The sequence below is a fragment of the Sminthopsis crassicaudata genome, chromosome 2 (assembly GCF_048593235.1).
Source record: "Sminthopsis crassicaudata isolate SCR6 chromosome 2, ASM4859323v1, whole genome shotgun sequence".
In the NCBI taxonomy this organism is placed as follows: domain Eukaryota; kingdom Metazoa; phylum Chordata; class Mammalia; order Dasyuromorphia; family Dasyuridae; genus Sminthopsis; species Sminthopsis crassicaudata.
Window position 1 is genome coordinate 613,541,028 of NC_133618.1, and position 16,484 is coordinate 613,557,511.

Genomic DNA, 16,484 nt, shown 5'->3' on the forward strand with positions numbered 1-16,484 from the left:
AGAATACTTTAAAAATAACCAGCACACAAAATGGCTCTCTGGCAGAGTGGAGGAAGTGCATACATTGGGAAAACAGAAGTTATATATATATATATATATATATATATATATATATATATGTATGTATGTATCTATATACAAAAATGGCAATATGAAATTCTTTTTTAAATGTTCAGCACAATAAATACTTAGTAAAACTGTGGTGATGATAGTCTTATGTCAATGTAAGACATGATAGCAGTACATCATGGATCAAGATAAGTTATAGTAAGCAGCATTTGCATTAGCCATAACTATAGCTAACATTTACCCAGGGCTTACTATGTACCAGGCACAGTGCTAAATCTTTTACAAATATTATCCCATTTTATCCTCACGACAATCCTGGGAGGTAGGTGCTATCATTATCTCCATTTTACAGATGGGGAAATTGAGGCAAACAAAGGTGAATGATTTGTCCACAGTTAGTAAGTGTTTAAGGCCCCAGATCAGATCTTCCTAATTCTAAGCTGAGCATTCTATCCGCTGAGATATCTAGCTGTTCCATGAAGAAATGTGGAAGGAATCATTCCTCAGAAGGGAGGGATCCAACTTTACAATGATTTTATTTGATCCAGAGAGGTAGATGGAGATGAAGTGACTTGTCCAGCATTGCTGCGGCTGGATTTAACTCTGGTTTAACTGACTCCAGGCCCAGTGCTCGATCCACTGCACCACCATAAAGGCAGCTTTATTATCCCTTAGGATCCCCATCTCTTTGAACAGGATTTCTTCCCCACAGAAGGGAGCAGGAGCCAGATTTCTAATCCCTAAGAGTTAGGATGGGGATATTTGGGGAGAGAGTAGATGTGGGGGTGGGGTTAGGGAGGAGGATGGGCTGCTACTTTCTATTCTATTGGTCCTTTCTCTGGGAAAAAACTGCTGATGGCCAAGCCTGCCTGCTTGTGTGCCTTGCTGCCGTGACAGATCTGCTGGCTCCAGGCAGAAGCATCCAGGCCCAGGCTGGCATCCGCCATGCATTGTTTCAGCCATTTCATCAGAACCAGAGGTCTCAACCCCAGGGAGGCAGGATATAAATTCTCCCACCCACACTTTCCATAGGACAAGTCTGTACCTGATCATGAATGTCCTGGCCCTGCTGCTCTTTCTGGGCTGGCTCTGGCCAGCCCATGGGGTGCCATTCACTGGGCACCTGACTTTGGGTGAGTCCCTTTGTCTCTATGGGCTGGTAGTGGAGCTCAGGGTCCCCTAAATGGTGATTGAAGAGAGGCAGCTAGGGAACCCAGCCAGGCCATTCTGGCATAAAGGAGTGATCTACTAAGTTGGAAGCTGTCCCTGCCAGCCCACAGGGAATAGGGGAGGAGGGTGGAAAAGGTAGAGAGGTGCCAGGCAGGGATCAGGGGCAGGGAACCACTGCAGAGTTCTGTGGGTGAGGGAAAGGTAAGGGAGCTGAGAGTCTGGCAGGATGGGTTCCCAGAGGATTGGAAATTGTGCCCTTTGCCATTTCATCCTGAGTTCCATCACTATCCTGTAGCGTGTTCCCTGACTCCTTGGAGCCTTGATGACATGGGCACTGGGGAAGGGGTTCTTCCCACCTGGGACACTGAGACTATCTGCCCTCCTCCTTCCAGACTGGCCCCAGGACTGTGGTATGGCTCCACTCCATCACTCCAGCTCTGCTGAGAGGATCATCCAGGGCAGGGAGGCCAGACCTCACTCATGGCCTTGGCAAGTATCCTTGCAGGTACAATCTGTTCCCTGGGACACTCTAGTGCCAGGGAAGAGTTACAGGAACAGGGTACAAGGCTTTGGATAAGATGCTTTCTCAGGGGCTGCCCACAAGATGGGTTTTGTTCTGGTCTCCCAGTTTCTCCCCAACCCTGGTTCTCACCTCTCTCTATTTCTTCATTAATAAGCAAGCAATGTGTTGAGTTAGTCTCTTGGAGGTGTGACCAAGCTACCTCCCTGACCTCACAGAAGCTATATGGGCACTTCATGTCTTTTGTGTCCTTGACACAATTATGAACTTTAATTCTGTGAGATTAGATTCATAGTAAAAGTGTACAATTTTGGTATTTGGAAAAAGGAAGACTAATCAACTTCAACTGCTGGCTATCTGTTGAAATCTCTCACTTGCCCAGTTTTTATGAGGACACTGATGACTTAATATAAACCAAGAAGAGAAAATGCAAATTTACCTAAAAGATAGGTTTAAGGAAGGACACTATGCATTGCAAAGGAGATCACTGAAGGCTTTCTTTATCTATCAAATAAAATTAAAAACTGAATTCAATTAAAAATAAAAATGAAGACTCATAAATAGCATCAAGATTTGTTTTTTGGAAAATATATATTTGGATAATTGAGGCATTACTATGTACCAGAGATCATAGAAAGTGAGATAGTATGTTTAGATAGAATTTGATACACAACTATTAACATATATTCTCTTCAAGTTTACTTAGAGTTCTTTTATTTTCTCCTTTCCTTCCCGTTTCCATTTTTTCCTTTCCTCCCCCCTCAGGGGAGCTATCTTCTCTCCATAACACATATCTTCACATCAATGTGAGACATTATTGGTCAAGGAGAGGAAAGTTCTTTGACTCTTGACCCACAAAATATTTCAGCACCCTAGGAAAAGGGTTTTATACTGGGTCAAACATGTTGGGGCATCTTCTCTCCTCTCCTTACTTTCAGGCTCGAGTTCAAGGGAGCCACAGATTTGTTCATGTCTGTGGGGGGACCCTGATCCATCCCAGCTGGGTTCTTACTGCAGCTCACTGCTTTTCTGGGTAAGTGGGTGTTTCATGTGAGCAGGAAGATGAGTAGCGGAAGAAGAAGAAATGAGTTCCCTAAACTGGGAGATTAGACTGAAGAATATAAAGTCAACTCAGAAGCTTAGATATCATAGGATTTAAAGCCAGAAAGGGTCTTAATAATCATTGAATAAGAACCATTAATTTACCAAAAGTATAACTGAGACTCAAAGAAGGCTATACGACTTCCCTATGGTCACACAGCAAGAAATTGCAGAAGTCGGATCTCTAAACTTAGATCTCCTAACTGCAAAGGCAATGCTTTCCTAGCAGGCTAGTAATGCATGATTAGAACCTTGGGAGCAAGGAGTTGTGTCCCTAGAACCCCTCTGAAGTGGTAAACTCTGTGGGATTCTGTCCCTCCCAGGGGGTTTAAAAGAGGAATATGGAAAAGGTAAAGCTTAACAGGAAGAATATCTAATATGGATTTTCTGGATCCCCCAGTCCTTAGGTTAGGGAAATATTTAGGGAGAGAATGGTCCTTACCAGTGCCCCTCACACCTAAACAATTGCTCACTAAAACCATAAAGCTAAATAGAGGGGTTTCTCTGGGCTCAAAATGGGAGAATACCCAAATCTCCTTGGATCATGCAGGCTGAAATGGATGGATCCTTTAGGAATTTGGAATTGGCATTCTTTCCTGACTTGGGGATTTCTTCTATATTGCCCCGAGACAGCCCCTCTTTGTCCTTGACCTTACTCCCCACAGCTTTGTAACCTCTGTCCCCCTCTGTGTGGCCCTGGGTCCTCATCTAATCCCAGTGCTGGTCATGGCCAGGGCTGATCTCAAAACCCCATGCCAGGGGGAAGATGGATGACGTTGCCAACTGGCGCATTGTGCTGGGCAAACACCGGCTCAACGAAACAGAGGCCACGCAGAAAGTGCACCATGTGAAACGGATATACAGGCATGAGCACTTCCACTATCCACACCTGGACCAGCTGAACAATGACATTGCCCTGGTTCGTCCTGTGCAGGACATCCCCAGCAGTCCCTATGTGCACTACGTCTGTCTACCTGCCTCTGGAGGCCAGGACCCCAGGCCTGGCCAGCTCTGCTGGGTCACTGGCTGGGGAGGGACCCGAGGTAATTACATTGAGAAGAGGAGGTATCTTTCCTGAGCTATTATAATCAATCAAAAATCAATCAATCAAAAATTGACTAAATGCCTACTATGTTCCAAGCACTGTGCTAAGTTCTGGGAATATAAGAAGTGAAAGCTCTCAAGAAGCTTACAATGGAAAGGGAGAGGCAACATATATGATAAATAGGAAATAATCTGCAAAGGGAACACACTGGAATTAAGAGGAATTGGGGAAGGTTTCTTCTAGAAAGTCAATTTTAGTTGTAACCTTAAAGAAGCTAGAGAGGTTAGTTGGGAATTTTAGTTGTAACTTAAAAGGAGCTAGGGAGGTTAGTTGGGAATAGTGGTGAGGAAAGAGATTGGGGCAGGACAAATGGATTTGAGGATCATCAGCAGAGGGATGGTAATTAAATCTGTAGAAGTGGATTTTCCTGCCTCAACTCATCCCTGCCCATATCCTTCTATAAGAGGGCTAGTAAGCTCTTAAAGTTTATTCTCAAAAAGCCTTTCTAATGCTAGGCAACCTGTGGGGTTCCCACATGAATATCTATCTGTCTGTTTCTGTCAGGTGGGGAGGAGAACTCGACTTTGTCTAATGTTCTGAACCAAGCCCAGATGCCTGTCATGGATTTCACTACCTGTCAACAGGAAAAGGTCTGGGGAGATAGAGTAAGCCCAACTATGTTATGTGTAGGCTTCCAAGATCTCCAGGAGGCTCCTGCTGCATGCCAGGTACGAAGGTAGCAGAGACATCTTTTCAGACCTCATAGTGGTACCCAATTTCACTTCTTCCAAATCCTGAGCATAGGGGAATAAATGTCCCGCAACTCTCTACCAAGAGCTTGGAGGCATTTTCCCCTCAAAGTGCTCTGAGATCACCAGCCCTCATTATGTTAATCAGATGTCTGACATTTTCCAATATTGTTTATTTTATTGTGCTCATTATGAAAACATTCATCTGGTTCTGTTTACTTTATCACATCTTCTCCTTTTAAAATAGGATTCCGTATATCAAAATTCAGTCCACATCCAACTTTTCTGGGAACAAGTAGGTTCACTTATATTATTATTGGGCTTTGTTCTAAGGCCTCCATGGAACCAGAATTTTTCCTAAGGTTGTGGGAAACAGAATGCTATCATGGGCCTTATTCTCTGGGCTTTCTGTGCACTTCCCAACTCTCTCTGCCACATATTAGTAAAACCCAGAGATTATTACATAGTTACTCCATGATTTTGGGAGAAGAGAATCCTTGATGGTTTTAAAAAAAGTTAATCTTCATAAATGAGCTTGTAACTTTTCTTTCTATTACCCTTGAAATTCAATGTAATCTGTTTTCATCTTGTTAGGTGGGGTATAAAGGTGGTGAATATACTGACTGATTTGCTAGGTATATTGTGCTACTCTTACCCTATATTTCTAAGTCTTACACCCCTTAAGAGATAGTCTTTATCCAAAAGAGACAGACTTGGATAATGCCTTGGATAGTGAGGTTTTTAATGGATCAATCAATACTCCCCTAATTGAATTCTCTCCTTGGTGTTTTGCAGGGAGACTCAGGGGGCCCCTTGCTTTGCCAGATGGGAAAGAATGAGTGGGAAGTCCACGGCATTGCCAGCTTTGGGCCTGTTGGCTGTAGGGCTGAGAACAAGCCCAGCGTCTTTACCAGGACTGCTTCCTACAGGCCATGGATTGAGGCCACCAGAATCCGTGATTTTTTCTTCTACTGAATTTGAAAGGGATGGTATACAGAGGTTCAGGCTTCCTCCTTGTCAAATAAGACAAACTCAGGAAATAGGATAAAAGATTTTATTAGTACACCAAAGCAGCTTGCAGTTAGAGTAAGCCTTGCCTGGAATTCAACCTACATTCTGCTTATATAGATGAGAGTCAATAACTTCCAAGTAAGGGCAAGATAATCCCAGTTAGCCTGTATTTCAATGAGGAGGTGGGATTAGTGGCATGTCACAGGCAGATGAGATTAGTACACATGAGCTCCTCCATTTCAGGCTGGCGAGCTGCCTTAGATTCAAGGTCTAAAGGCCATGAGGTCACTCAGACTGACCACAATAATCCCCCCTTTGGTGCTAACCATACTCATGGTATAACACAACAGTCAGACCTGTATGGCTTGTCTTTGCAATTTCTGCTGTTTGCAATTTGGGGAATCAGTTCTTTGCACCAAGGGAAGCATTATAAACACAAGCAACACATAATCCTTATAAGGATATACAAGTGAAAACCTGCAAAGAGATATTTCCATCATGCGACATTTGGGAGCCAAGAGGTTAGCCATTTCCATGGGGACCAGGATTCTTTTCCATCCTTCTAGAATTTGTTGCAGGCATTCCAAACTCAGTCTATGTGAGTATGGATGTCCTTGATGTTGTCAGGTACCTGGTGCACCTATGACCTGACCTGTGAGGGTATACACCCCCCCCCCCACCAACTGCTGGAAGGAAATCTAGAGTCAGCCTGTTTTGTAAGATCACTGTTTCAAGTATATGGACCTCAGTTGTCCTTCACTGCACTTATAGTTTCATTAACAAATACTTGCAAACATTTATTGATTTGGGAGCACCAGACTGTGTCTAGTTCCCTACATGGCTAATAGGATGAAAAGGCGCATTCAGTCTCACTCACTAAAGGGGGAGTTTTTTTACAATATACTTCATTAAAGGGGGAAGTATAGTAGAAACTTGGACATGTTTGCTTCACAAGTGTGTTAGGAGGCAGGGAAGGTGTAGATCAAAGATCAAAAGCACCAGCCCCACACGACACCTGCCCATTCAATTTGAGGAGAACCAGTGAAATCCTTTTCTTGTTACACACAGAAAATAAAGCCCCTCTGGGACTATCCTAAAAAATTTTGGTTATGTGTCCACGATTTCCCAGCTTAAGCAAAATTGTCAGAAGATCCTTTCCATCCTGAATGGTCATATTTCATTTCAGGGATAGGGTATGACATACACACACACACACACACACACACACACAGAGTATAAAATATATAAAACAGTCCATTTACCATCCTATTTACTAACCTTGTGTCCTGTTTCACTCATAGCACAAAACTGGTGGTCTGACAATGTTTCAAGTTCAAAGTGGGTGAGAATTGTGAAATGTTAATTATTTTTAACCAATTAAAAGTGAATGAGTGGGAAGACTCATTCTCCCAGCCTGTGTCAATACAATTTGGTTTGTTTGATATCTATGTTAGCCTGAATGCAAAATAATAATCACACAAGTCTTGTATCCATCAGGGGCATCTCTTTCCCCAAGAACAAGGGGCATGCAAACATATCCATCATTTGGTCAATTTAAAGGCATGTCTGGCAAGTTAGATCAGATGCATATAAGTACTGGGCTCTTCTGTTTCTTTAATCCCAAGAGGGCAGAAGAGAAAGAATAAAGTGCAAATAACAAATACATGGTACATATGGCCATCTCTATATACACACATAAATAATGTATATAAATATATGTATATATGCATATATATACATACATATATATGATGAATGTGTGTATGTGCTCATGTGTGCGTGTGTATTATATGTGAGGAGATTATCAGGGTCAAAGAAGTGACCAAAGACCACTGATTAGTATTGGGGTCCATTCCCTATGGACTGCAGATGTATTTTGAGGTGTGGAAACCAAATGAACCACTGGGTAAATTTCCCAAATCCATCCAGATGCCACCAAAATTGCTTAGGAAATGACCTGGATACATCACTCTCAGGGGAAAACTGTCATGACTGACCTCAGCCCAGCAGAGGAAACAACCCCTGATCAGCCTGTGGAGTTAGTTAAGCTAAGAAAGGATCCCAATACCAATCAATGCTCTTTGGACACTTCTTTGATCCTAATAATTAGGATCCAATCCCTCATGTATATTTTATATATATATTTATGTACACACACAATATGTGTGTATTATTGCCCCTTTCTCAACTGGGTCTAGGGGCTAATCAGGGTTGCATCCTCTGCTGGGCTGAAATCAGTCATGGCAGGATTCACCTTGGGGTGATGTATCCAGGAAGCCTTGGTGACACCTGGATGGATCTGGGAAATCTACCCAGTAGCTCAGTTACTCTCCACACCCCAAAATATATCTGTAATTTTCCTCATTCTGGGAATAGTTTTAGTTTCTCAAATTTCATTATTTAGATGTTTTACATAATGAAGTCAACCAAACTGGTGGGTAACTGGTAAGATCTCATGACACTGCCAACACACTAAGTTCTCAAAACTTCATAAATAAGGACAAATTAAGAAGTCTTTGCTATTTACCCCCACCTCAAATGATCCACTTTAAAGCAAAATATACTCAACAGAATATTGAATAGTTTTTAAATGTTTGGATAATATTTGTAAGAGACATGCATCTTACCAAGAACCCTACAGACCCGCTGATGAAACCAGGAAAAGATTTTTATTTAAGATATTGCAAAACTGGGTGTCTGGAAATAGGCACACCCTATAATCACTTGAGTATGCTTTTTGAATACCCTATACCTGAAATGTGTCCTTCCCGATTCCCCACTGACGGGGTACTATTGAGGTTCTAGTCTATCTAAAGCACTTAATTCTCCCACTGAGTGTGAGTCCCCACCCCATTGCATCTAATAGTATATTTCTTATTTTAATTCATGGCTTCCCTCTATAAGTTTTATTTCTTTTGGTTCCACATCAGCCTAACTTTTAGATTTCATTTCTTAGGTTTGTTTCATTTCTCTGCAGTTCTCTAATTTAAGTTTCATGACTATGAAAACTAAACCCTCATCCAGTTCTCAGTGTTTCAAAAGAATCTGTAGGCTTAGACCATTTCTAAATCAAGAGGCAAAGATTTTATTATTATGCCAGTGGCAGGCTTAAGTTCCTTAGTGGAAACCGCCATTAACAAGGGGGAAGATGACATTAGGCAGTCCTAATGAACTTTCTGGCGGTTCCTAAAGAACCTGAGAAGCCATAACATGGGCCAAATTCCTAAAAAGAGAGTTTGTGGGAGGAGAGGAGAATCAGTAATAGGGGGGGGGTAGGGTTGGGAATGGTATTGATATCATAACTTCATCTTATGTTTGGATACTGTAACTGTAGAGTTTGTCAATGCCAGAAATTGAACAAGAAATTCACGGAGTCTAAAGCAATAAAGACTTAGGATAACAAAAGGGGTCCAATCAAAATAAAAAGATCCACTTAAAGAGATGATCTACTGGTTTTTTCTTGTGCAGCATAATAAATGTGAGAAGGTTCAGAAGAATTGCACATGTTTAACCTATACTGGATTACCTGCTATTTAGGGGAAGGGAGAAAAATTTGGAACAAGATTTTGTAAGGGCGAATGTTAAAAACTATATTTGCATATTTAACATGTACCGTCAACCTGCCATGGTGGAGGGGAGGGAAGGAGGGGAAAAATTAGAACAAAAGGTTTGGCAATTGTCAATTACCCATGCATGTATCTGGTAAATAAAAACTATTAAAATATTTTTTAAAAAACTATCTTTGCGTGCATTTTGAAAATTAAAAAAGCTATCAATAAAAAAGAGGCTCTGTCAGCGCTCTTCCCTGATTGTCTCAGGGAGTAGCTAGGTCTCCAGATTATTCCCCTCTCCCCTCCCCGACCCCCATGGGGAGGCATTTTTCTCCGTTGTGGTGGTTTCTCACGTTGTGCTCTCTCACTCCTCAGCCTTTCTCTGGATCCCAGTTTCTTTACTAGTTCTAGTTGAGCGGTGCACACAGCCTATCTCCAGCTACGACAAGGAGGAGGAAATGGGGGAGTATTTATTTTAGAGAAAACATTTTTTATACAGCTGGAAGAAACCTGGGGAGGTTTTTTTTACGCCGTATTTTGCACATCTAGCCTCCAGAGGTGACCGGGCTGTTAAAGAGAAAACAGTTCTATTTCGGCTCTTATTTTGCAGTTGAGGTAACTGAGTCCCGGAGTTTGGGGCAGAGGGCACACCGGGGGCTGTCGCAGACGCTGGCAGGGCGCGTCACCGGCATTCCCGCCTCGGATGGGTCGGGAACCACAGTCTGGGCCCACCTGAAGCGCGCGCTTGTCCCAAGGAACCAGCGGTAGGATGGAGTAGCTGCGGGCCAACAAAGTATTATTTCTTCTCTCTGACAAACTGGAAAGGAACGTGAGCCCCGCCTCTGTCCCTCCACCTACCCTGGACCCGCTGTTGGGGCACCGCAGCTGGGTCTTCATCTAGAAGAGCCAGTGACATCACACCTTGACTCATGAAATTGATTAAAGTGACTTCTGCAGCGGCCTGGCCTCCACCACTGCTGCTCCTGCGGCTTTCAATTCCTCAGGACGCCCAACTGAAGGGATGGAGACCTCGGATTCCCCTCCCCTTCCCCTTCTCTCTCCTCTTCCCCCCTCCTAACTTGTCGCTCCTGTCGGCTGAGGGGTGACCCCAAATACGCTACAGCTTCAGCGAGGCCCAGGTGAGAGCCAGAGGTGAAGGAGTGGCTGCGAAAAGGGCTCCCCGGCCCTCACACCGGAGGTGCCGGGCCTCCCCGAGCACCATATATATTCCACGGGCACACGATACTGAGTGCAAGGTGAAGGCCAAAGATCTCAGCTACAGATGCACGCTAGGATCCGGGTACGGTGCACGTGCCCGGGAATTGACGGCAACGTGCCCTGCTATAGATACATCCTTTCGTGCTGCCGGCAGAGGGCGGACAAGACCTTCTCTCCGGCTTGGAGCGGAGATATCGCGAGAGTAGTTAAAGCGTTTTCCCCCCCCCCGGAAGTGGAAGGATACAAAACGCGCTGCTCTCGCGAGATTCGCTCTCAGATCCTCCTGTCAGTCTCGCCGCTTCTTGTCCGCTGCAGACCGGCCGGGATTCAGCGCACGGTGCGGGAGTGACCATCGGCGCCAGGGAGGAGCGGTAAGAACGGCTCGGGCTCGTATACATATTCAGACCGCCCTGGTGCGGGGGCGAGGAAGAGGTGGAGAGAGACTGGCACGCCGATCGGCCGACTGACAGGCCGGGGCCTCGGCAGGCCATTCCTCCCCATCTTGACCTTCCCTTGGCGACCCACCCTTGTCAGCCGCCGGCCCTCCTCTCTCGAGGCGGGCCTTCTCCCTTTTCGAAGGCCCGAGTCTAGGTCGGGCTTCCAGGGGCGATCATCGAGGAGCAGCCGGGCCGGCTCTTCGTTTTAACCGAAGCAGAGGAGGAGGAGACCCCTCCCTTCTTTGCATCAGGCTTGGGGGGGGCGGACTCTGGCTAAGGTGTGGGACGCGGGGTTAAGCCCCCTCCCCAAAGGGTTTGCACCCATGGGGACAGGGGCATCTGAGAAGGGGCGAAAGAGACGGCCCCGAGCCCGGTGCCTCGAATTCAGAAGGAGGTCCAGAAGGGGTCTCCAAAGCCCTGGAGCTGCACCGACTTTGAGGATGTGATCCCTAGCCGAGGCTGCGGGCGTTTAAGGGGCCTCCGGGACCCCCGGCGCACTTGTGATCCGGGCCGGCTCGTGCCATTTCTGCTTACCTACCTGCGGATGCGGCCTCTGCTGACCCTGCCACCGCCCCTCCCCCAGATTTTGGAACGGCTTCCCACTTCACCCCCCAAGGGGGCGGTGACTTTTTGTCTGAAACCTCCCAGCCGCGGCTGGCCCGCTAGCTATTCTGGTGCGGTAATCACTGGGCTGACCCTAAAGCCGGGAAGACCCGGGCCCCTCGACGGCCCCTGTCGTGGGCTGCTTGGGGGTGCTGGGGAGCGGAGCCTCCCTTTTTCTATTTTCGTCCCCTTTTTGCCCGTGACCCCGGGGTGTATATGAAAATAGGTGTCCGAGTCAAACATTTATTGGTAGTAAGTCATAATTTCGAGATTCCCATATTCTCCCCCACACGGGAGGATCTAAGTTAAAGATGAGATGCCAGCATTCCCTGAGAGAGGGGTTCCTCTCCTGAGCTCCCTTTGCCGGTTAAATCACAGATTGGGGCTTTTTTCCTATAATTGAATGTGTTTGAGAAAGGATGCATTTTAAAAGTGCGTCTTTTTTTTTTTTTTTTTTTTTTTTTTATAACTTGGAGATTGCAAAATAGTTTTTTCTTCACAAGCTTAAATAATAGAAACCTAGTGGAACAGGATCAGCAGCTTCTGTTTTGAATTTGGAGAGCAACTAAGCCCAGTAGATTATAAAGGGGAAGACAGTAAAGAAAGTGAATAGGTAAAGCCTTGTGGTTCTTTGGTCCTATTAATCGTCGTTGCACGGGTCTGATCTTGTCTGGCTTATGGTTTAAACCGTTCACAACTTAATGAATAAAATCCATGCCTAGTCTGACATTCAAGGTCTTCCCACCATTTCTTCCACCTTTCCAGCTTTATTCGAGAGGGCTTCCCAATTTTTTTTTTTTTATTGTCATAATTATAAAATTGTTTTTTGACAGTATATATGCATGAGTAATTTTTTTATAACGTTATCCCTTGTATTCATTTTTACAAATTTTCCTCTCCCTCCCTCTACTCCCTCCCCTAGATGACAGGCAATCCCATACATATTAAATGTGTTACAGTATAACCTAGATACAATATATGTGTGTAAAATCAAATTTCTTGTTGCACAGAATTGGATTCCGAAGGTATAAGTAACCTGGGTAGAAAGACAATAGTGCAAACATTTTACACTCAATTCCCAGTGTTCCTTCTCTGGGTGTAGTTGTTTCTGCCCATCATTGATTAATTGGATCTGAGTTAGATCTTCTCTTTGTTGAAGATAACCACTTCACTCAGAGTATATCCTCATACAGTATCATTGTTGAAGTGTATAATGATCTCCTAGTTCTGCTTGTTTCACTCAGCATCAGTTGATGTAAGTCTCTCCAATCCTCTCTATATTCATCCTGCTGGTCATTTCTTACAGAACAATAACATTCCACAACATTCATATATCACAATTTACCCAACCATTCTCCAATCGATGGGCTTCTATTCAGTTTCCAGTTTCTGGCCGCTACAAAAAGAGCTGCCACAAACATTTTGGCACATATAGATCCCTTTCCCTTCTTTAGTATTTTTTTGGGATATAAGGAGGGCTTCCCAATTTTGTTCCCACTTCACATCAAACTGGATAAAACCCATGATATTCCTATACTTTCAAAATAATAAAAAAAAAATGCTTTTTTGTTCACATAGTTTAGTATACCTAGAACGTTCTCCAATTCTACCCCCTTCTCTATTCAGAAGGGATCTCTAGTATTTTAATTTTCACATAGAACTCTTATGTATTTATGATTTATTTTGTTCCCTGGTTTTTTGAGTGTATAATATATCCCATTCAGGCCTGATGGCTTCCTTGTCTCTACACTTCCCACCCCAACAAACATTGTAAGATATATAGGGGATGTTGTATTATTTTTGTGTCTTCCCTGTCCCTAGTAGCACTGTGAATCTACTAGATACTTGATTGTTTGTTGAATGGAATTATATTGATATTTAGTAATTATAGTACTCATGGAATATTAAAACTAAATTACTTGTTATCTTTGAGTATTGTGGTTATTCTTTTGAATTGTCTAATTATTCAGATCTACAGTGGGCTAGTAAATAATAGAATTAATTTTGGAAGATTTCTTTGTGTTTCATTTAACATCCTTTAAAGTCTAGTCTATTTTGAATTGTCAAATATTAAGCAAATGACATTTTGCTGAAAATTAATTGACTGGGTTGTTCATGTTTATAGTTTATTTTTAGGACTCCCCACATCCCTTGACTTTTGAAATTTCACTTCTATGGAATTAAGTGATAGTTAAAGCTGGTGAATAATTGATGAAATGAAGGGCTTTTTGCATAATTGTGTTCTTAACAGTAAGAGGCTAAGTTACTGTTAATGATTTCTTCTTGGATACATTTTGAATTTTACTTTAACATCATAGTTGGGCATCTGGTATTTTGAAGGTATAATTTAGTGGTTTCTTATTTTTAGGGGAAGGGGGAAGAATCCTTATAAGTTCTGCCATTTTAAAATTGGGAAGGGGGAAGTTATAGATTTTTAAAATAAGTGCTCTAAAAATAGTGCCATGTTTTCTTTTATTAAGTATATTAAGGCTGTTGTGATTAATTTAGAAGACAGGCCTGTGTTTTTGTTTTTATGCTCACAGATATTTTATTGACAAGTTGGAATTTCTATACAACTTATAAGATTAAGATTATTGATTGTAAATAAGCTAAATGTTTTCCTTTTAATTCATAGAAACTTAATTTCTGTCACTGCGCTTTGATACCAGTCAGATAACTGTGGTTTTGTTTGCATGCCAGTTTTTCCTTATTTGTGAAGGAGAAATTTAAAACCAGTAGTCCTATTTAAAAGACTAGAAAGCTAATTTATCAGAACTTAAAAACACTGAATTATGGGGGTCCATATGAAGCCTTTGCTATATTTTGGGGGGATGGTTTCAATGTTAAAAGTTATAGATTTATTTGATAGGACTTGAGAACTGCTAGATTCCATTTCTTGACAAATTATTAAGTAGTAAAAGTATATATTATATTATATATATTTTATTATACTAATATTTGCCAAATGAGATTTTAAGCTAGAGGATAGGAAAGTGCCTCCTACTCTAACATTCTATGATTTAATGACTTGTAGACAGTAGAGATTCTAAGAATTAATGAAGAAACTTATTTTATTTAATAAGTTAAGGCATTATAAACTTAAAAGAAAAGCTACTCTTTACACTCAGGATTTTTGCTTTTTTTTTTTTTTCCAAGCAAATTCCTTTTTGGCACTAAAGAATGAAAAAATCACATTTTATAAGTTTGCATGTTTATGTATTTTTTTTTCCGTTACAGTATATAACTCATATGTCCAAAACAACTCAGTATCTTCCTCCCAAAACTCACCTTCAACCAGACTTTTCTATTTCTGTTAAGTATTCCACTTTCCCTGTAGTCACATAAGTTTGAAACCTTGGAGTTATCCTTGATTGCTCATCCCCCATTAAATCTGGGATTTGTCTCTTTCAGACAGAGGGCCATCACTTCAGTTCTGGCAATTTAATAGCCTTTTAATTGGTTTCCTTGTCAAAAGTATTTTACCCTTCTAATATGTCATTCAAAAACTTGCCAAAGTGATTTTCTCAAAGTACTGGCCTGACCATATCACTTTTTTTCTCAGTAAGCTCTAGTGACTCCCTATTACTTGGAGGATCAAATCAAAACTCTCCTTGGTTTTTAGAGCTCCTTGCACTTTGGTTCCAGCTTCCCTTTCCAGACACATTAGACCTTTTAAAGTATTCTTGGGTCCAGCCAAACTGTTCATCTTGTCCCTTATGTATAACATTCCATTTTGGGGCCTTTTCACAGGCTGGCCTGCTTAAAATACTCTTCTTTCTCAACCCTACATCTTAGATGTAGGTCTCTCAAGAACTCATCTCAAGTTCTGATCTCATCAGCTGGTAGTCCCTCACCCTCATTACCTATGTTTATTTTATATATATGTGTGTGTGTATATATATATATATATATACATACATATTTATAAATGTGCATGTTATTTGCCAATAAAATGTAAGCTCCTTGAAGGCAGGGACTGTTTTAATTGTCTTCTGGTATATAAGTATATTGAGATCACAGGGTCATAGGGTATGAACAACTTAGTCACTTCTATAATTTAAATAAATTTTAACCCACCTTTTAAAAAATTTTTATTAAATGAATTTTTTTAGTCTTAAATTCTGTAACCTTCATTATTTTAAAAGTGGTGAGAGAGATACTTAAATATTTCATTACTCCCCTTCAATGTACTGGGTCAATTAAAAAAAAATCTAATCTTAAAATCATTGGAATTTGAAATGTGTGACATTCTAGTAATTGCAACTTGGGTACTTAACTGATAATTTTATCTGTTATTTCTATAATTGCTTAGAAAAGTTAAAAAAGGTATTCTTTGATGACTAGAAGCAAAGAGATCCCTACCTAGCTTCTTTTCACCCTTTGCTCTCCTTTTTTAAAAAGGTTTAGCATCTATACGGATGGCTTTGTAGGATTTTTACAATGGATAGTTTTCACATTTGAAGTTAAGTCCTAGATCTTTGTTGTTTGTTTAGAATAAATATCTTTTAAGAAAAGAGCATTATTCCCACAGCCCTAATATTAGAGAGAAAACCAAGTTGGAACATTTTCTAGCTTAATTTCTAGTCGTTTAATTTAGAAATTTGTTGTGAATTTTGAATTTAGCTGATCAGATTCCTAATTAAATAGTTAATAAAATTGTTGTATACCTTGTAATCAATTCCTAGAAACTGTTTTTCATTCTTTTTGGTATCAGGAGATAGTAGCAGAGCTGGCACTATCATTTACTTTTCCTGAGTTTTAAAAGCCCAGTGCATTATCCATTATATATACTATGTCCACCAATCTTCATTCTGGCACTTGGGAGAGAATAAACCTATAGTTCTTATAACAAACAGGCAGCCAGCATTTACTTATTTATATTTTTAAATTTCTGGAACAACTTATTTTTCTTTTTATCACTAGTATTATATGAAGAGTGTTCCTCTCTTCAAAGGAAAAAGTACTCCCATTTGGTTAAAAAAAAAGTGCAAAGGTTAGATTAATCTAAAT

General features: G+C 41.6%; 1 protein-coding gene across 1 annotated transcript; it reads left to right on the top strand.

Moving 5' to 3' along the window:
* The first annotated feature begins 875 nt into the window (after positions 1-875).
* On the top strand, positions 876-8,443 carry LOC141558623 (chymotrypsin-like elastase family member 2A). The gene is made up of 6 exons (XM_074296090.1): positions 876-1,202; positions 1,632-1,744; positions 2,698-2,792; positions 3,620-3,903; positions 4,470-4,633; positions 5,450-8,443. Exons 1-6 carry the CDS (start codon positions 1,121-1,123, stop codon positions 5,627-5,629), a joined length of 918 nt encoding a protein of 305 aa, XP_074152191.1. The 5' UTR covers positions 876-1,120; the 3' UTR covers positions 5,630-8,443.
* Positions 8,444-16,484: the final 8,041 nt, after the last annotated feature.